This window comes from Tursiops truncatus, chromosome 7, assembly GCF_011762595.2.
Source record: "Tursiops truncatus isolate mTurTru1 chromosome 7, mTurTru1.mat.Y, whole genome shotgun sequence".
In the NCBI taxonomy this organism is placed as follows: domain Eukaryota; kingdom Metazoa; phylum Chordata; class Mammalia; order Artiodactyla; family Delphinidae; genus Tursiops; species Tursiops truncatus.
The window spans coordinates 51,673,074-51,695,385 of NC_047040.1; the positions used below are offsets into that span (position 1 = coordinate 51,673,074).

The following is a 22,312-nucleotide window of genomic DNA, read 5'->3' on the forward strand; positions in this document are numbered from 1 at the left end:
CTAAATAAAAAATATATATAAAGTCCCTCCTTTCCTGCATAAGGTCAAACACAATATATGGAAGTCAAAGAAAATCCTTTCCTTTTAAGCTAAATTGTTAAAAAAATGAACTATTTTCACACATTACAAAAGCAATCACATTTATTAGGAAAAAGACAAAATGTATTAAAAATGAAAAACCGTAACTATCCAATAATAGTTATGCAGGTCTACATTTTGGCATATTTTCTTCAATGCTATTTTCTATGCATACAATTTTCTTATTAGTTGTTACAGTTTTTCTACATTTATTGTGCTTTTACACTTTATAAAGAAAGAGTTCTTGGATTTATTTATCAATGATACAGGAATTGTAACCCATTTGGAATCCATTCTGCTCTGTATGACACTCTTTTAAGTTTAATATCTTACTAATTTTTTACACAGCATTTATCATTCTTAATCTTCTTTATATGTAGTCAAAAAGTCTTTGAGTGATTAGGTTTTTAAAATTTATTGTCTTCTGCCCCCCAAGGAATGACTCTTGAGTTTATTACACTGGTTGTCAATTCATATATTTTAATCTTTATTTCTACATGCAGGCATTATTTTTCTCTCTTTTAAAAACATTTTCCCATGAACTTAAAATTTATTTCATCTTTTCATTTGATTATTCAATAGCCCCTTCATTAAATGGGAATATACAACATTACTATCAAAATTATTTGCTAACATAAACATGCACAAACACTAAAATAACTGACAAGAAAATAACTTTGAAGTAGTTTGGCATTCAATTAAGAAAACACTTCCCTAAAGAGTAAAGGTGTTCTAGAATCCCAAGTCTGTAAAAAAAAAAAAAAGGAAGTCAAGTAAGATAAAAAACATGGCATCTCTTAGAAAGCGCTTCTCAGAGCAGCCCTGCCTATACAGATATGAGATTTTCAAAATATATTGAACAAAGCAGACTCATTTATTTTTCTCCCTATCTAAGAGGATGGGCAAATAAGATTCCACTATAAAGTAATCCATGAGGATTTATAACAGAATTCAGTCGACAATTTAAACTGCACGAAATAAGACATATTGATGGCAAATCTATAGAACAAGTAGCTTATGCACAACAAAAATTAAAAGTAGATATTACATCAGGATTTGAGAGAGAAGCTCACGATCAGCAGATACAGTCCACCTACACAGGAACTATGCAGTTTTTTTCTTTTTCTTGGTATTAGAATTGTTACTATACTCAGAAGATATTCAAAGAATTGGTCACACACTTTGTCTTTCACACTAACAATTTAAATGTAAAGCTAGGCTTGACTCTACGTTTCGTATGCCCGTTTCAATTTACATTTCTTCTGATTTAAAAAAAAAATAGATTCATCAAAGTCCCACTAAAGAAACTCAAGTGTTTTCATTGGGACTAGACATATTAATTTTAACCATAATTGAGCTTTATATTTATGAGGTTTATATTTACACTTAGTGAGTTCTTTAGTAGATCCATGACACTGTAATTGACAGACCTCCTACTGAATAATGTCAGCGGATTTCTATTTATCTAGACAATTCAGAGTTGGAATATAGCTTAAACATTTCTGCCTAAAAGCAGATTTCCAAAGCTCATAAATTAACAATCCCTACTGAATAGAAAAAAATACCTATCATACAGATTACTGCTATGCTATTTATGCCTATAGTAACTTTTGATAAAAATCAATGAAGTTAATAAAGATGACATTTCACATAAGACTACACCTATCCTATGTCTTTTATGTAATTATAAAAAAGGATGTAATTGTTTCTTCTCATCATTTACAACATTATATATAAATTATATAAATATATATATATATATAAATTGGTTAAAAGCAAGTGGTCTGAAGGTAGAGTACTGGGGTTCAAACCTCAGGTCCTTCACTTGTTATCTATATGTAACCTTGGGCAAATTACATAATCTGTCTATGGAACTATTACCTCATCTGAAAATGGTTGGTAATAATGATAATGAAAATGATGATTACGACACCTATACCTTATTGTGAGGATTCAATGACATAATGTATGTAAAACACTTAGTACAATGCCTGGTACGTATTAAGGTCTCAATAGATGTTAAATATTATAATTATTATGTGTATATTACTGCAAAATGTAGCTATATAAGCCAACCAAGAAATTACAGAAGTTCAATTTCTTATAATAAATTCTGGTGACTATTTGGAAGGAATAAGAAAAAAGAAAATTAGTCTATTGCCAACCAGTGAACACTAAATAGAAAATGAGCTACGTTTTCTACTAATACAACTATTAGACTTGTATTAATTAAGTGGTACCTGGAAGATGTGTAGCATGACTCAGAGTACTCAAGATCTCTCATGGCTTTTCCATTCTCACACATGGAGATGTTTTTATTAGATTACTTGGTAAGTGATCATCTCAACTCGAAACCTTGACCATATAGGAATGCTGCAAATCAAGGTCCAAATCCCAAGTTATCAACTTGTGAAAATGGAACAGCTTGAAGCCCTGAGTATTACAATAGCAAACTTGATTAAATTATTCCCTAGGTGTAGGAGCTAGACAGCCACTGACTGTCCCTCCACATGTCCACTGTTTTAATTCTTCTCAACAAGCTTGCTTTGACCACATCACATGTTATCTAATTCATACTAATTTTCCACAAGGTCTTCTCTACATCTGGTGTATATTACTTTCATTATCCTAATTTGCTATTAATTACGCCTTTCTCACAATATATAAAATGTACGTGCACTCTTGCAAGAACTGTATTTGACAGATATTCACACTTACTTAACTTTAACAGCTCCACCTAAGGACAAAAGCTATAATATCAAAAATTCTTAAAGTGACTAATTAATATACAGGAGGAAAAAGTAGATGTGCTTAAAATTTTTAATTTGGATGGCATGTGCTATCTATATTAAAAATAATGAAGATTCCATGCCACATTTTTATGGACAATTACATAAAACAGGGCACCCACAAGCATACAAATTAGCACATGCCTGAAATTACACAAAGTCTGCCTTCTTGTCTGACTTTCACAGAAATTTTTATTATGGCCAGCTTGAGAACTGAGCTGTAGGCCCACGTCATCCTATTGTGTTTATGCAGTGAGGGAATTTATTTAAAGGATGGAGCCAGAAATATTTATAAAATATTACTTAATGAACAATGATGTTGAGGTATAAATAAACATGTGAAAATATCTATTCATGGGTCTACTCTGTAGAAGACAGGATCTAGGGATACAAAACTGAAAGCCAGTGCCTACATTACACTTTAAAACCCATAAATCCACACATGTGGTGGAGGGGTGAGCATTCTGATACATGCAGACACAAGTACCGAAGAGGGAGGGCCACCTAACCTACACTCGAAAGGTCATGGGAAAATTCTTACATAGAAGAATTTTAAGAAGGAATGTGATCAGATTTGTGTGGAGAAGGTTAAGACTGAGGCATAGATTGGAATCTGAGCTAGCAATGCCTTGTGTAATTATAACCATTTTATCTAGTAAGTATGTTTCAGAGGGTGAACTGTCAAACATCTGGGACTACAACTTCCTGAGAAAAGACAACACCCCCAAGACAGGTGCCCTCACCATCACACGAATAGAACATTACAGATTTTCCCTCACAGAATTCTTTAAAAAGCTCTGAGAACACATCATCTATAAATTTATTAAATATTGATTGATTGGGGGCCTTATGTAATGAGTTGTGCTAGCTCTAAGAAGAAAACAAACATGGAAAAGATAATATCCTGTCTTCAAAGACCTTGTAATCTAACAAAGAATTAATATATGTTGGAATAATCAATCATCTTCTAGGTTACCATAGTATCAGTATAGTTATATAGTTGGTCTGTACTTAGATTTTCAGCAGAAATGCATGCATATATGGACTGGTCCACAGTGGTTAAAATATAACTACTTTGGAGCAAATGGTACTTCATTAAACTATGTGTTTGTATAGCTTAAAAATATAAGCAAATAAAATACAAATACATATATTTAGTAATCAAATACGTGTTCATTTTTTGAAGTTATTACTGAAAATGATGGGTTTTGTAAGTTACCTAAGACTTAGATAACAAAATAAAATTCCTTTATTTCAGAAGTCCAAAATCCAGAATTTAGAGAAACCAAAGGAAAGAAAGAATAAACTAATCTACTAAATACATAGGCGGGTTGATTTCATGATTATTATACAACATACTAAGGCCACTGAACTCACTGGATCTCAGATACCAGTAGAGACAGGCATTCCTGGTCCAATGACTAAGCTAAATATTTCTAGATTTTATGGAATGCTGTAGACAGGAAGGGAATGTTTGTTTTCTTCTCAAACATCAGAGAGTATTTTGATGCAGAGATTCCATCAAGATCAATCAAGAAATATCTCTAAAAACCTGAAGGTAAGTCTCACTACCATGGCTGCTCCAACATTTCTAAATATTGCTGCCAATTGTTGAATGGGTTTCTCTAAATCAAAACAGCCTCAAAATTATCCTTTGTCCTAAAATCTTGTCCTAAGAAATCTCTAAGACCTAATCAAGTTGTACCTTTGAAGATAACAAAGATTCATTTTCATATGCTTACATGGATGGGGAAACATTTTCATAAAGGGAAAAGCGAGGTCCAAGAGAACAGAATTTCAATAGATAAAACACTATAAGGTCTAAAAAATTAACCATTTGCCTTCTACCATAGAAACCTTTTATTAACTCCCAACTCTAAATTCTAGATTCTCCTTTCATAACATCTAATAATTGTAAGGCTCTAGCAGTAAAAAATAAAGCTTGGCATAATTAAAAACCACCAAAAAATGGAGTTCTATAAGGAAAAAAATAATTTCTGCCTTATTTTCTGAGGAATACATTTTGACCGTCCACATAAAACAGTCTTATGTAATACCCGTTTTAATTATGGGTAGATGAAGCAGACGTGAGAAAACTGATGTGCTTACCAACCAGGTAAATGACCATATAGTCTCAGAAAAATAACATACCAGCAAATGCATATGCTAGTGATGTGATACTTATTAGATTGCTAACAATGTCTCCTATATTCCAAGAAGATCCAATACATGAAACTAGAGAATGTGTGATTAAAAGGACTTAATAAAAGCCAAGTTTTATGAGAAGATGTGGATTTTCTAAAATAGCCAAATTCTCTACTATCAAAGACTGTGATAGGTTTTTTTTAAATATAAGTAGGTTTAAAGACTTTCATTTATGTGAGATCATCAAGGGGTTGTGAGCAAGAATAAAAATAAAATTCAATTCTTTTTCTCACCTTCAGGTCCCCAATGGCTCTAACATGTTGTCATACTGATGAAATCTTTCTGGCTCATTCTCTTTAATACTCAAGTCCAACAATGTGCTGCTGCCACTGGGACCTCCAATTCAACTTTGTTCCCCTGTCCCTCACACACCCTCTTGCTGTCCTCTCTCCTCTCCTTACCCTGCTTAATCTTCATGGCCAAAAATATAACCACTCCCTCGCATACTCCTCGGCTCTCTCGTGCATTCCTTCTTTGCTTCACTCTATTGGCAGACCACAACCATGGTTGATTGTAACTCTTCATCTACCCCCACCTGTAAGGTTGAACATGACTGGAAAAAACCACAACCATACTGACTCGTCTCACTTTCTGATGCAACTTAGAGCCTAACTCCATCTCAGGACCACACTGTACTTTCTCACTCTCCCACTCTCCTAGAAGACTACTTCACATCTTCTTCCCGAACTCTAAACACCACTTCTCCCATTCCGATGGAAGCTAATGCCTTTGCTTCTTACTTCGCTGATAATATTAAAGCAATCAGAAGAGAACTTCCAGTCCTCTCAACCACATCTGCCCAGCATCTGCAAGCAAATAAACAAATGAACTATGCATGTGCTATCTAGAATCAATCCTTTCATCTGTACAATTAATCCCACCCTTTTTGCCCTCTTTGCACTGACGATTCTTTCCTCGTATCTGTCTCATTTACTCTATTGGAACACACCCATCAGCATAAAAGCATGCTATTCCTCCCATCTTAAAAGAAACAAAAAGTCTCTCCACTTCTCTTGTCAGCTACTGACTCCCCACCCCTTTTCTTTAGCTCCCCTAGGAACAAAAATCTGTGAAAGAATAAGCTACACTCTGTCTCCAATTCCTCTCCTCCTTTTCCTCTGAACTGCTGTTGTCATGATCACCAATAGCTTCGACATTGCTAAAGCCAATGGTGAGTTCTTAGCCCTCATCTTCTTCAACTAAGAGGAAAGCACTGAAAACACTGTCACGCCTTTCTCCTTGCCCTGCTTTATTCACTTCACTTCCGGGATGCCACAAGCTCCTGTTTTTCTTCCTTACTGGTTAGTCCTTCTCATCTCCTTTGTAAGCCTTCTCTTCTCTCTAACCACTTCATGTTGTAGGGTCCAGAGTGCAGACCTTAGCTCTTTTCTCCTCCTGTGATGATCTCAGCCACCTCACATGACTTTCAAACCCATTCATATGCCAAAGATGCATTGTTAGATTTCCAGTTCCATGCCCCTCTCCAATTCCAGATGAGTATATACAATACAAATGATTAATTGCTGCTTACACTTAAAAGTAAAATAGGTCTCTCCAGCTCCGCAGGTCCACAACTGAACTCCAACATTTTACACCCAAAAGTTGTTTCCCTTGCCCTATTGATGAAAACTGTATTCTTCTAGTTGCTTGGGCTAATGACTTTGGAGTCGTCTTGGAGCCTTTCTTTCTCAAATGCTAGACATCAGTCTGTCAGTAAATTTTGTAGAATCTGTCTTCTACTACTTCTCAGCAGATCCACTGCTACCACCTTCGTTGGAGCCATCAACTCTCACCTGGCTTATTGCAGTGTCCTCTTCTTCCTGTGTCAACCTGTGGTCGCCTACTGTGTAGTCTCAACATAGCAGTCAGAGTATTCCTTTTTATTACTCAGTCAGATCATGTCAATTATCTGCCCCAAACTCTACAATAGATCCCCATGTCACTTGGAGAAAAAGTCACAGGGTCTTATGCGATTTGACTCTTTTTCTACTGCTCTCCCCCTTGCTCACTCTTCCAGCCATCCTTGCCTCCTCATGGTTTCCTAAAACAACCAGGCTCATTCTTTTCCTGATGCTTTTTTACCTAGCTCTTCTTTCAGTAATGTTCTCCTCCTGGATCAGGGGTTCTCAAAGTACAGCTCTCAAGCTGGCAGCATCAGCATCACCTGGGGACTTTGTAGAAAAGCAAATTCTCAGGCCTTGTTGAAGACATACTGAATCAAGAACTCTAGGTGGGGCCCAGCAATCTGTGTTTCAACAAGCCCCCCAGGTAAGGCTGTTGCATGCTAAAGTTGCAGACCACTGCCCCAGACGTCTACATGGTAACTTCTTAGCTTCCTACAAGTCTTTGCTCAGATGTCACCTTCTGAATGAGGCCCGCACTGCTCACCCTATTTAAAATTGCATTCTTCATTCCTTCCCCAGCACCCTATAATTTCCTGTGCTCTGCTCTCCTTTCCTTTTTCCATCACCCATATAATCCTCTAAAACAGGGGTTCCCAATCCCCGGGCCATGGACCGGTACCGGTCTGTGGCCTGTTAGGAACTGGGCTGCACAGCAGGAGGTGAGTGAGGGGCGAGCGAGCGAAGCTTCATCTGCCGCTCCCCATCGCTCCCCATCGCTCACACTACCTCCTGAACCATCCCCCCCGCCCCAGTGGAAAAACTGTCTTCCATGAAACCGGTCCCTGGTGCCTAAAAGGTTGGGGTCTGCTGCTCTAAAATACTATAAAATTTACATTTTGTTACTATTGTGCTATTACATTTTGTTACTATTGTGTTACTATTTGTTACTATTGTGTATCGTTACATTTTGTGCCATTGTTTATCTCACCACACTAGACTATAAACTCTGTGAGGGTGGTAATCTTTTTGTTTCAGTCACTGACCTGTATAAGTGTCTCAAACAGAACCTGACACTACATAGGTACTCAATATCTATTAACTGGAAGAAGTGGAACTTAATTGGTACAGCCAACAGGAGCTATGCAAAGAAAGCATGCCCAACCAGCAGGCAGGGAGTCCTCTGAGAGGTGGGGGCTGTGGCCCTGAGCACATAATTAACAAGTGTCACCTTATTTCACTGTAAGGGGCGCTGAGGTAGAATGCACATGTATATTAACACTCCTGACACCAGACGCGCTTTACAGAGCAAAGGAACAATCCGGTTAATGTTTCCGAAAGCCTCGGGTACCATGCTGGTGGGGGTGGGAAATGCACTCATTATATTTTCATCTCCTCCTAAATAACAGCTAGGGGTCCTTGACAAAACTCAAGATTAGGGCAGCTGTTTCTGTGGTTCTTACACCTGCCTTTGGATTTGTTGCAAGGGAGAGTGTTGGAGTAGCCTTTTGCCTTTCTATGTATGAGTTTTAAAACGTCCCAAACAAAAGCAAGTTAGGAAGGAAAAAAAAATATTGGAAGAAACAATCACTTTTTCAAAAACAGTCCCTCTATGTACCAATCCCAGAGCTAAGTGCTTTTTTTTTTGACATTGACAGTACGGCTCAAAGTCATGGCTGTAACCTGCTTTTGTTGTGTTACCATGGTAGTGACAAGTATATATGCAACTAACACAGAAACCTCTGCTAAATTGTCATTTCTGGTACAAATCTATTCTGAAGAAAGTGCACAATTTTGATGAACCCTCAGTCATAGGAACAATGTCAAGAAACGGGACTAAATAAATCAGATCAATTTGCTGCCATTTATACAGATTCAACACAATATGTCTGTCAATGCCTGATGTTGGTCCTTTTATTGCCCTTTAAAATGGTGTCAATGTTAGGCTCTAAAATTGATTAACCTGAGTAAAATCAACTATGCAGAATTAAAAAGAAAAAACCCTCTTTAATCCCCACCACATCAATGACGGTTGCACTAATATCATTCTATACTTTTGGCTCTCAACCATCTAATAGCTTTACTCTAGTACGACAATAAAAACCGTTAAGGGAAATGAGGAAATAGCATAGGGATTATTGCTGTTAGCATTTAATAGTCCTGATGTTTGTTTGCATTTGCTTGGAATAAGTATCTAAGGAAAAATTAAGTTCTAAGCTGAGGCTACTATTTGAAATCCCAGAAAAGGCTCCTGGGAATAGTTTGGCTTTTTTGTGACAGTAGTTTTTCTGTTGAAGTACACCATTCCCTAATGAAAAAGACCTGGCACCGCTTCATACGATAAAATGTGATCAATGCAAGGAACGTGATGATCAGTTTGGGAATGAGTGTTTTAATAAAAGAAACATGAAACTGGCTGTGCTTTGGCAGGATATACCCCAAACCATCATGAGAAGCATCATCCTGGCCCACAGATGATCCCCATCACGCTACAACTGTGCAAGTTCCCACTGACATCACCGACAATGCTGGCATAGAGACAAAGGCACGATCCAAAAGCAGTCACGTTGGATTCTGCTTCTTAAAGTCACATGAAAAATAAACCAACTTCCCTGCCTCCCCCCACCCTCCATTATCTACCAGGAATAGATCTGGGGCTCAGCAGAGCTACTCGACACTTACATTTTTAGGCAAGTGAATAAACAGAGAGGGACAATAGCAATTGTGAAGAGGAAAAGGCAAATCTTTAAAAAACAGTGACGCGGTAAAATGTGATAAATGTGAAATAAGGAAGAAGCAAAAAGTAGAGTTTGAATTATCTAGATCTGTCACAGGATCCTCTAACATTTTGACGCTGGAAGAATAGATCAGCTAGTTCAAGTAATACTTGCTTTTCACCGTGTTTTATAAAAGATACCAATGCAAGAAGATTTAAGCGTATTGATAATATTGAAGTTTACGTATCTGTTAATAAAAACAAGTTTACGTTACCCGCATAAATGCTTGATGTGTTTTGCAGTTAGCCACTCTGCTTGATACTTTTATGCTTCCTGTAATCACGTCAGAAGTTCCATTGGAAGAGAAGTAAAATCTCGATGGAGACTCTGCCTTTCGGTTCACATCCAGGCTCATGTTATAAAACAAAACTGCAAAAATGTAGAGAGAATTGCAATTAGTATAATTATCTGAAGGCATTTGTTTTGTTATTTTTAAAGTGATAATAGTCAAAGTTATATAGAATACTGGAAATATATTAAATTATCTTCATTAAATAACTTTCTAAAAACTAACCTGAAATATGAAAGAGGGAACAACTTAAAATACACATTTCAAAAATTATTTTTATAAATTAAAAAAAAGAATTATAAACTTTTCTCTAGGTTTCTACTTTTAAAATTAACATCTTTAGTGATTTGCTTAATCCTCCTACATATAAACATTTCACAGCTATACTACCAAAGTTGTTACTAATAATAAAAGTCTCAAGTAAAGTTTCAGATTTCTTCGAGTCCTTTTGTCCGTAGAACGTCTGGCTGAGGAAGTACAGGCACCCAAATGTCACTTGTAATAATTTTATCTTGTGTGGTTACAGAACTAATTTCATATATGGTTGGGTTCATTTATTTCCATTTGTTTCCAATTTGAGGGGTTGCTATTTTTCTTTTTTTTTTTTTAACGTGAAGTGAACACATGGTTTAAAAGTCAAACCTACATAAACAGCTGACTCACAGACCTCTCCTTTCCAGCCCTAGACCCTGATTATTTCCCTTCCTTGTTTTTATTGGTTTCTGGTTGGATCTTCCAGTGTTGATTTATGCAAAAATAAACAAATATATACAGACATTCTCTCAATAAATATTCTGGCAGTTTGGTAAGAACTTATTTCAAATCTGACATGGTAAATGATGTGCTAAAGAAGATCTTCAATAACCAAAAAATTAAGGAAAATTTACAACAACCAAAAAAAAATTCCAAGACCGATCTTACCAAGAAAGAAAGAGCTATTTCTTGAATATAAAAGGGTTCTTTGTCAGACTGGTGGTTGTCAGAGGTGAGGGGTGGGGGATGGGTGACGGGATCAAAAGGTACAAAGTTCTAGCTACAAAAAAATTCATGGGGATGTAATGTACAGCATGGTGACAACAGTTAATCATACCGTACTGCACACTTGAAAGGTGCTAAGAGAGTAGATCTTAAAATTTCTTATCACAAGAAAAAAATATTTACAACTATGTATGACGATGGATGGTAACTAGACTTATTTTGCTGATTATTTTACAATACACACAAATATTGAATCATCTCATGTTTTATACCTGAAACTAATATAATGTTGTTCGTCAGTTATACCTCAATTTAAAAAATTGAAAAATAAAAGGCTTCTTTGCAAAACAAGCTACATCTAGTAGTCCACCGAGAGATCATTCATTATATAGGAGAAATAATTCGTAAGTGATATTTAAAATAATTTATATTATTCCTCAAGTGTTCATTTACATTTTAGGAGTATCTTACTCTTCTGGAAGGATTTTATCCACTTCAAGGAAACATAAGTATAAAACCTACATCACTCCTACAAACTTCAAATAAATCTTTCAACCTTCCTTTTATTTAGAAAATAAAGTCCAAATCAATTGGCTTCAAAATTACTACAACTGAGGTTCAATGCCTCAGAGATAGAGTTGCAACTGAAATAGTCATCTACAAATTCATCACTCTGAGCTCAGACAAGAGCACATGAAACAAGGGAAATAAAAATCCATTCACAGTAAGTGGCAAAATGTCCTGGTTTTATTAAATATGCTTACTATGTGAATTATTTCTCCCAAGGAGTCATTTTATGACAACTATAAAGCATGTTTTGTAACAATGCTATGATTATTTATGATTTTCATATATTTGTTTTCAATCATTTAAAGAAATATTTGGTCACAATGGAATCGGTAGTACGACAAATACTGATTTTCCATAAAGGGAAATAGTTCTCTCTATTTAACGTGTGTCTCTCAGATAATCATCAGCTTGTCTGTGTCACTGTGTTACTAGGGTCATGCTCTCCAACTGCTACTTCTTCAATCAATAACCAGATGAAGGTTTTGCCCACTGGCCTATCACTGCATCTTTAATGAGGACTTCTGCAGAGTACCATTAAAAATGAATCTTATCTATGATATCTGTAAGAAAAGAATCTAAAAAAGAATGAATATACATATATGTAAAACTGAATCATTTTGCTGTACACCTGAAACTAATACAACATTGTAAATCAACTATACTCCAATAAAATTAAAATTTTAAAAAAATGAATCTGATCTAAAATAGAAATACCAGGCTCATTCTCTACTTCTTATTACAGGCTAATTCAGACTGAGGCCTCTGCTACATATCTATAGCTTGGTTCAATCAGTATCTGCTACCCTTCATGATGTTTAGATGACACCCGGCAGGGTCACGGGAACAAACAACTCTTGATAGGCCTTGCGGGGCTCAGGAAATATATGAATTATTTATGTCCAAATGGTAAACTCCGTTATGCTTCTCTCCTACCATGGGCTAGTTTCATTAGTAGTTATTCTAATATTAGCTTAAATATAACATAATTAGGAACATTAACCTGCTAGAAAAAAATGTAATGATTATGAAGTCACATAGACGTTATTTGAGATTAACCACAATGTTGGATGAGCCATATCAAAGATACTTTCTCCAGAGCAGATCACTGAGAGTTGCCTATGTACGGGCAAATGGGCATGGCTCTTAGGAGCCGATACTCATAGTAAATCCTTAAGAGATGTGTGTTATTTATGGAAATTAGAATCAGGGTCTAGACTCCAGATAAGCTTCTTCAATTACTCAAAGAGGATAGAATAAGAAAAAAAGAATCTTCCCCCTCTCAGGCCTCCAACTTAAGCCAGCTCAAGACTTCAGTGAGCCTCATAAAACAGGAGGAGCTGTGGTGATGTTCTTTTTATTCCAAAGAGATCTTACAGATTAAGCTCAATTAGTTTACCTTAAATAACACAGCAAGTGATACTCTTGCTCTATTTCCTGCCATAATCTCTAAACAACTAGAGCCTTAATGTGTCCAACTCATTGGTTAGAACAAAGCGAGAATCCGGAAGATGAAGAGGAAAGGTTATCAGGTGGCTGCTCTCTCCTGCCCTAAAATCCCCTCCATGGTGAAATACAGAGAGAGCTCGAAAGATGACCAAGAGATTTAGGAGGGAAGTGCACATTCTATCAGGCATTAATTTGTTAAGGGCACCCTTACCGATATAACCTGGAACCTCTTTGCCCTTATATGAGAAACAGAGTGTTAGATCCATGCACACAGAAGGCAATCCATTTTCAATACAGTTAAAATTTGTTCTATTTACTGACTCAGGATGGTTTAAAGAAGCTTCGACAATCACTACAGGTCTCGTCCTAAGAAGGAAATAAAATTAGCAATATTAATTGCAGAATTATTTTTCCTTAAGATGACAGTTAACATTTGTTTTGTCAGTTTCCACTGATCAAGTAATTTCATGAAACTGTTTAATAATATGTGTATATATATACCCAATTACATTTCCATGTATGAATCAAAAGAAATTTTCATTTAAACTTCTAAAAATATTGACTTTGATGATTTATGTATATATCTAGGTAAGGTGGGAAAAATATCCTAAAGTTCAATAATTAAATTTCAGAGTATCAAAAGGAGTGTTATGAGGTCACCACCCTGCTGATTTTAAAAACTGCCTCCCATCATTTAAATTAAGCCCAACTGTCATTAAGCAGTGAAATGTATCAACCTTACCTTAGCAGCACAGCAGAATCAGACCGAAAAGCACCAACTGCTACATCTGGAGGATAAAAAACAACACAGATTAATGATCATCATTAGTCAAAGAGAATTATTTTCAGCCATAAATACTTAACTACATATCACCTTTCGACTATATCAAAACACTATTTACAGAAAATTAATTAGAAGAGGTATGCTTACATCTTAAGATTCATTTCACATATGTCTGAATCTGCTCATTTACAATGACATTCATCCCTTTACAGTATAAATATAAACATTAGGATATAAACATATGATATAAAGACAGCCTTGCTGAAACAAGATTCAATTTTTGGACTATAAACATTCACCCAGAAATCTCTTTTTAAATTACCAAAGAAACCCCTCTTTCTTTTCATCATTGTGTGTTTGACTTATTTTCATGAATGCTTTTAATTTTTTTCCGGAACAAGGAATAAAGTGTTAAGTAACTAACAGTTTAAAGCTCAGGAATTACTTGATTATTTCTGATCCATCCTTGAATTCAAAAGAGCTTTAAAAATGAAGGAAAAAACTCATTAGTAAATTAGAACTTTTCTCTACCAGTTTTATGTACTTCACAATAAAGCAGCATCCACAACAGAGTTCACTTCAATTTATAAAATATGGTAAATTTTATACTCACCTACATATCCATTATTATCTGCATCAATTTGTCCAGATATAGACTGTCCAAACATACTTAATGATTTGCTGATTTGACGCCCTTCAATTCTCTGAAAAATAGTAAAGTTGAGTGGGAAACAGGATTTGAATACGTTAATATCCCAGAGAAACAATGATTTAGTTAAATAATGAGTCCTGGTACATGCCCTGGCACATTATTAACAAATGCATTGTAGTTAAGTCAAATACATGTGTCTAAGAGAAAGAGTAGTTTCCAGCTTGAAGTGGGAAGTTGACATCTATTTTGGGACAAGAAAAAAATCACTTTCTTTACTTTGTGAGCAAAGGGAAAATTATGTAGTAAAGATCTCCTAAAACAGTCCTGACACTCTCTCCCCAGTCTTCCTTCAGGCTCTGTGTTTATTTCCTTAAGCAACATGAGTAACCAAACAAATAAGAAGAAAATAAGACATCTATGATCACTTAGTGGAGCCTACTACTTAGGTTTATAATAACCACCTCATTTAGCCAGATTGCTTCCTAGTATTTGACAAGGACAACTCAAGTCTGATATGTGCTTCCTATCCCATGTGTTTAATTTCATGTCCAGATACTGATTTATAAGTATCAGGGTTGTCCATTCTAAGAGAATCAGTATTCTTTACTAGACAAGTATATATCTTTCACGTTATACAGAGAACAATTTACCTATTTTTGCCTAATCAAAAATAACAGTATTAGCTAATGTTTCCCTAAGAGTACCTTTGGAAAAACTTCTCTTCTCCGCACGTGTATGTAGCTTTTTTCTATGCAATGAAATGCCCTGGTTTTTCAAAATGTGAAAGTAAAGTCAGAGTTAGATCAGGGAACTTTCTCATCTTACTCTCTGCACTAAAAGGAACACAGAGTATCACATGCGTCTTTGCTCTCCCTGTGCAATCTCCGTGGAACATGGGGCTTTAGCCATAGGGCAAGACACAGTTAATCAAATCCAAATGGCCTCATCTGGAATACTATGGGTATTACCTCAGAACATAAATTTGATGAAATGCAGAGAGAATGTCTTTAATAGGTTAAATACAAGCTAGAATGGAAGCGAACCAGAACTCTTATTTATGAAAAACAAAATGGTTTCAAAGAGTTATTAATGACCTTAAAAATGAGGCCATCTACTGTTATTATAAGAAAATGGTGGAAGAGTACTAAGTATTTGAAAGACCAAATTAAAAAAAGTAAGTCCACATTAACGCTGGAAGTTTTAAGAAGGATTTTATTACCAATGCTTCTTTTGAAAGTATTAATAGAATAGTATTATCCTACCTGTGAGAAGGCTGACGAGATCCCATCTGCTCGGCCATTGTAAATATAAATAGCACCTCGCAAGTCATCTTCCTGTGGAGCTCCAATAGCAACATCTATTCAAGAATTTAAATGACAGAAAATAAATTCTTAATGCAAAGAATGCAACTCTGAAAACTAACCTTCATGCTCTTTAATTAATATCACATAAGAAAACTCCTTATCAAAAAACACTTTTCTGGGCTTCCCTGGTGGTGCAGTGGTTGAGAGTCCGCCTGCCGAGGCAGGGGACGCGGGTTCGTGCCCCGGTCCGGGAAGATCCCACATGCCGTGGAGCGGCTGGGCCCGTGAGCCATGGCTGCTGAGCCTGCGCATCCGGAGCCTGTGCTCCGCAATGGGAGAGGCCACAACAGTGAGAGGCCCACGTGCCGCAAAAACAAAAAACAAAACAAAGACACTTTTCTCACTGGACAGAAAAAAATTATAAAATACTGTTACCGTCATAACAATGTAGTGGATTGTACAGGTAAGTCTGCGTGTGGAAGAAGCTTAGAGTCTTAGGGTCTTAGAGACAGGCTAACAGAATGGTTAAGGACACAGGTCCTACAGCCAGATGGCCAGGCCTGACCCCAGCACTGCCCTCGTGCCCAGCTGTGCTATGCTGGGCCCATTTCTTAACCTCTCTGTATCTCAGTTCCCTCACCTCAGCACAGGATTGTAAGAGAACTCATCCTCGGCATAGAAAGATGTAACTCATGTGAAGTGCTTAGAGCAGTGTGTAGCACATAGTAAGTTATTATCACTGTAAATACTATAACCACAAGAACCCTTATTTTGAGCTCTAGGTTTTACTTTATCTGCAAAATGACTTCTGAATTAATTCCTGTTCCAATGAAAGTAATTAAAGTATCTGTTAAGGGTATGTTTTCACATAAGAAAACCAAGAGAAAATAGAAACTACGAATAACGTGGTTGCTTAAGTGCTATAAATACAAAGTACATATTGAAAGTACTGAACTATTAAGAAGGCCCAGATCAATTTAATTCCAAGCAGAAGATACTGAAGTATATTCGGTCTTTGGCTAGCTTATATATAGATCCAAACTCTTACTTCCTAAGATGACACTTGGATCTATTATATAATATCCTAAAGTTCTAGCTATCATTATAGAAATAAGGAGAATACATGTTAATAATAATGTTTTTCCATGCCTATGCAACACCATTGGGACAAAACATAGAGAATAAACAGAGATATCTGACAACTGTTTTTACTTTCCATTTGAACATTTACTACACTGTTAGTATAAACCATAACAATTATCATTAGTATGATCATAACAATCTTAACATCAGCTAGTATTTATATACTGTTTACAATGCAGGCATTGCGCTAGAGGCTTTACATACGTTATTCATGTTATTCTCACATAACCCACTGTAACTCGTGTAACTCTCACAACAGCTCTATCAAATTCTTTTTGAGCCTCACTTTTTATAGATGAGGAAACTGAGGCACAGAATGTAACTCACTCAAGGTCACCGAGCCAGGATGTGGTAGAGTTGGGATTTAAACCCCGCAGTCTGGCTCCACAACCTTTGCTCTCCATCACCATGTTCTATAAAATCATCAACAGTAAAGTTGTGACCAACATTCTCCCCTCTTAGCACATGTGTGAAAGAAGTGCTCAATATATGATCTGATAATATATAAGCATTTCAGGAGCACATAAAATAATATAGTTTACAGCTGCAGAACTTTATTATGGTTCTGCTCAAAAAAATATTCAAACATATAGTCTAAAAGTCAGATGACAGGGCTCAACATAAAAAAACAAAAATAAGTGGTCTTGCCAAAAGCATTTTATGGCTAAACTGCTATCATCTGTCTGTCTGGTCACACTGGTTGAATAGGTTTGTCTATTACCTATTTAACTTTCTCATACTTTTGATGAAATTTTTATGCTGGACTCTTGCCAAATTGATTGGTATATTCTTAGAAAATGGCTTGTTTTGCTTTCCTAAGGACACAGGAAATATATTCTAATTTTTTTCTTTTGAAGAATAAAAAAATGATGTCGTGAACGCCAAAATTACTGAGGTCTACTATGCAAAACACCACAAAGCTGTGCATAGTAAAAAAACATTAAGTCTGATTTGCATCTAAGACTGGAGAAGGAAGGAAAAAGAACAGGTGGGTTTTTCATCTCTTTTCTACACAATCCCACACACTCTGCCATGAACGTGAAGTAACTTCACTCATATCCCAGCAAAACAAACTAAGTTAGAAGATGGGGAAAAAGAATAGGGAATCACATAACGAAAAATTAAACATAGATGCCCTGCTGGCTCACCCAGGCAGACAGAGCGAGATGGTGGAATTAAAGACCTCAGTGAAGAGCTAGAACACACTGAGCCTACTTCCAAATCAGCATGGTCTTGGCTAATATCTAAAATGTAGAAAGCACATAGCCATGGGCAAAGCAGAAATGCTATTCAGCCATCAAAAAGAAGGAAATCCTGTCATATGCAACAACCATCTGTGTATGTTCACATGAGAAATGAAAAATCATTCTCAAATATTTTAATACATTCAAAATAGTGAATACTCTTCCCTGGATGTGTCAATTAAAAGAGGATGTAGAAGGAATTATAAGTAAACAAAATAAGTATTTTACTAAATGATGATTTTGTTTTTAAAAGCAAGAATTTTACTATTTTATATAATATATATGAAATATCAAGGTGCAAAAACATGGTTTTTTTCACAGATATTTATTAGGTTGGGTCTAAATTTACCACTTATATAATGTTTATTTTTTCACGTCTTAATCTTATATTCCATTCGATTGTAAAACTATAAAAAGGAGTGCCACTATTTCCTTCATTTACATTCATTACGGCACATACTCTACACCTGGCATGGTACAACTGACAAAAAATAAGTGCTCAATAAATATCACAGAATTGCTGATTGCTTGTGAAATGTAACATCATAATAACATTTTTTAGATATTTTAACGTAAAATTTTATGTGTAATCATAACCATAGAAACATATATGTATACTTTTTCTCTCCTTTTGTTTTAAAAATAGTAAAATACATCCAGAAATGGTAATATTTGTATACCAAATTACACTATCTTACATTCAAGAGGGCTCACTGGAAGCATATATTCAATAACCAACTAGCTTGCTCCTTGTAGAATAACATTTTATACATTTAAAGTAGAATGAAGCGTTTAGGCATAAGAAGATATTAAGAAAGTGAGAATTTACAGTACTCCCTCACTTATGTCCAGTATCCAAGTAAATTCTGACCTACTTCTACCATATACCAATTGCCAATGACCATATCTAGAAGACAATTCTGAGCCCTGAAAATATCGAATACTTATTTGCTGAACTTGAGGAATTATACACTCTCCCTTCAAACCCATTCATCATTTTAGGCACAGTTTTAATAGACTTAGTTACCGCTTAGAACTAGACTGAACAAAAAGCAAATTTTAAGAGGGAAGGCTGGTAGAGACAGATACTTCAACAGCAGGACTGATATCTAGGCAACAGTCACAGTTCTGATGAGACCATCTCTTCCATTATTGAAACGCACCCCTATCGAGTGGTAAATATCCACTGTCCTTGAGTCTGCCGGTTGCCCCCTTACCACCGCTCAGGACTCTCTCCTGGGATCCCCAAATCTTCCCACAACAGGGCAGCTGAACAAGGAAAGCCTGGCACAGCACGGGGGCTTTCAGAGCCCGGCTCCAGCTCTGTGGCCAGCCTCTGTTGGGTTTTGTCAGTGTCTTTACTACACTGATAGTTAAATACTGTTATCCAGTGAGTCTATGATGCACATTTTTTCCCACATTTTCACATTCCTGAAATCAGGGTCCTTCTTAAAATAGAAAAAAAGTGAGTCGCGGTTTAAGAGGCACCATTTTTTCCGGGGCACATAAAATAATGACTTATAATAAAACAACTTATAATCAATGGTGCCTTAGAAGCAATGAAATAAGGTATGTTGCATATCATTCTTTATTAACAGTAGTAAGAAACGATAGCTGGCAACTGAGAAGGAATCAGGGATAACACTAAAGAAAAACAACTTAGCATACCAGTCTGCCTCCATTTTCTATAGAAAGACAAACAACATAAAACTCCAATTATATTCTTTTCCATGTGCCACTTTAAAAGTGGAAATCATGTACCAAATTGGATACTTTTAATTACCTTCAAAGCCATCATTATCAATGTCGCCAAGATTGACTATAGATTCCCCAAATCTTGCAGCATATTTGTCACTTCCAATGAGCTCTATTTCCATTTCGTTCATGACTGCTCCCTAGATAGAAAGGGGGAGAAAGGTGTCATTATAACACAACTTTACACGTGATTTACTGTTGTAATTGGGTATGGATTTTTTCTTAATGCTTCAAACAGGTTGGACAAACTATAGCCTGAGCTTTAGTACACACATCTCAGTTCAATTCAATAAATATTTGTCAAGTATGTCAACACATATAATTAGAGCTCAGAGGACAAAAAAAAATTGTCAAACTCATGATCCCTAGCTTTGAAAATCCAATAAATCATTTTGATAATTCAATTTAGCAAATATTTAGTGAGTTCCTAGCAAAGGCAATGCACTGTGCAAAGACTGAATGGGTGAAAGGGGACAAGGCAGTGTGTGTATAAGACACTCCCTTTCCTGAAGAAGCCCCCAGTTACAGAAAAGGCATGGTCCAAGCATGTAAATGCCTTAGAAGTACAGACTGCTTCGCAATATTGACAAGCAAGGAGAGCATATCTAACTGTGAGAGCCAGCAGAGATTTCAAAAAAGGAGGTAGCGGTCAAGGTGGCTACTGAAGGATGGGCAAAGTTTTGATATACAGAGAAAATAATCAGCAAAACACAAATCGCAAAGAATTTGGCTATAATCAACTGTATGTACAATGAATGAGGCCGAAAAAAGTCAGACTGCAGTCTTATGGGGTGGGACTTTGAAGGCTGGGAGAAATTTACTCTCAATTTGTAAAACAAGACAGAGCCACTGAAGGTTTCTGAGTTGAGGAGTGACACGACTGAAGCTGGCCTAGGTGATCTTTTTCCAGCAGCACTGAAGCATGGATTGGTCAACTGTTGTCTCTGAAGTTGGAAGATGAGTTATTACAGTTAGACACTCAATAATGTTTCAACAGGAGCTGTTGCAGTAACAGCTGCCAGACCTCTTTCCAAACTCTGATCACGTCACTCCCTTGTATTAAAAACAAAACCAAACCCCATGCACTACTCATCATAGATCCTTCCCTCTTCTCAAACAAGTCTGTTCATTTCCATAGCACACACGTTCTTCCCCTTGTGAAGTGCCCTTCGCCTTTTATTTTCCAACTAAAAAAGTCCTATACTTGTTTTGCTCCTAGAGAAATGCCTAATGTAAAGAGCAGAAAGCAGAAGAGGCGAGGACGAGAAGGTGCAGACCTAAAACAACACAAAGGCACTGAAGTTCCAGGGGAAGAGCTTCAAGAAGTGGTGATCACTATTCTTCAAGTATTCTCCAGGCACAGAATGGTGACCAAGAGTTCACTGGGGACCCCTGAGAGCTATTTTAGCAGAAGTAGGTGGAAGCCAGATTCATTCAAGTATCACTCTTTCTTGAGTTCATGCAGAAACAATTACTGAGCACCAACTTGTCCAGGACTCTTTCAAGCCCTGAGGAAACAGTAGTAAATAAAACAGATGATTTCTCTCCACACGGTGTCTACACTCCAACGGAAGAACCGACAAACAACAGCAAACCAAACCAATAAACATATAATATAATGTCAGGTAGTAGTTAGTGTCTTTTTAAAGTTAAGAAACAGGAAGTTGGAAGGCAACAAAAGAAGAATAACTTATGCAAGAGGTTTTAAAAGCTGAAATCAATTATAAAATTAACCCCAGTATTCAACAGCGATGCCCTCTCTTGAGGGATGTAGAAGTGAGGGGCGAACAAGAGGATAGTCGAATGGGTAGATCTCCTCCCTTGCCCTCTAAGCAAAGGCAATTCACTTTTATCTGTTTTTCATATTGGGATTGCTTGAGATTTCAGTGGGAAAAACGTTTCTATTATTGCCTTACTTTAGGTATATATGCTACTGTTTAAACTGTTCTCAAAAACTTTAGTTTAAAGAGAAAGAAAAGTATGCAGCTAGCATAAGGAAGACCATTTATGGATAGGAAAATGTGAAATATCTATATAAGAGAGTAATGTCTGATTTCACTACTAATGAGATATGAATGATCACTTCATAGATGATACGCTTTTACTATTAAAATTAAGGTTTAAACAGTCGAGGAAATCCCAGCACGAGAATAACTTTCCTGCTCTATATTTGGAACATTAAGAATCTCCCAGCTTTGTAAGACTGAGTATTTTCTCTCTTAAATTGTAAAGAGTTTAGCCTGGTGCTAAATACTTACTAAATGCTCTGAAACAACTGATTTAAAAAAATACCTTCTGGAAACAGATTTTACTTTGTTAAATCCTAAATGAAAATGCTGTGACTTAAGAAATGAACCAATTTTCTCACAAACCTGTTCTTGCTCTTAAATCAAAGAAACAGGCCAAGAAGACCCCACTAAGGCCCTATCAATTATTTCTTTTGATTTGATGCCAGGA

General features: G+C 36.2%; 1 protein-coding gene and 1 long non-coding RNA gene across 2 annotated transcripts in view; both read right to left on the reverse strand.

Annotated features, from left to right (window-relative positions):
* The window catches only part of ITGA4 (integrin subunit alpha 4), an 85,661-nt gene that overhangs the window by 33,248 nt on the left and 30,101 nt on the right, over positions 1-22,312 (reverse strand). The window contains exons 10-15 of the mRNA XM_033859973.2: positions 19,884-19,995; positions 15,672-15,766; positions 14,371-14,461; positions 13,716-13,761; positions 13,185-13,339; positions 9,905-10,059 (exon numbers count right to left, since the gene is read on the reverse strand). Coding sequence (XP_033715864.1) covers positions 9,905-10,059; positions 13,185-13,339; positions 13,716-13,761; positions 14,371-14,461; positions 15,672-15,766; positions 19,884-19,995 — 654 coding nt within the window. The remainder of the gene's footprint in view (positions 1-9,904; positions 10,060-13,184; positions 13,340-13,715; positions 13,762-14,370; positions 14,462-15,671; positions 15,767-19,883; positions 19,996-22,312) is intronic.
* On the reverse strand, positions 542-2,664 carry LOC141279070 (uncharacterized). Its single transcript, XR_012332822.1, has 2 exons — positions 2,319-2,664; positions 542-824 (listed from the first exon to the last, which is right to left on the reverse strand). It is a non-coding gene; the product is annotated as an uncharacterized lncRNA (long non-coding RNA).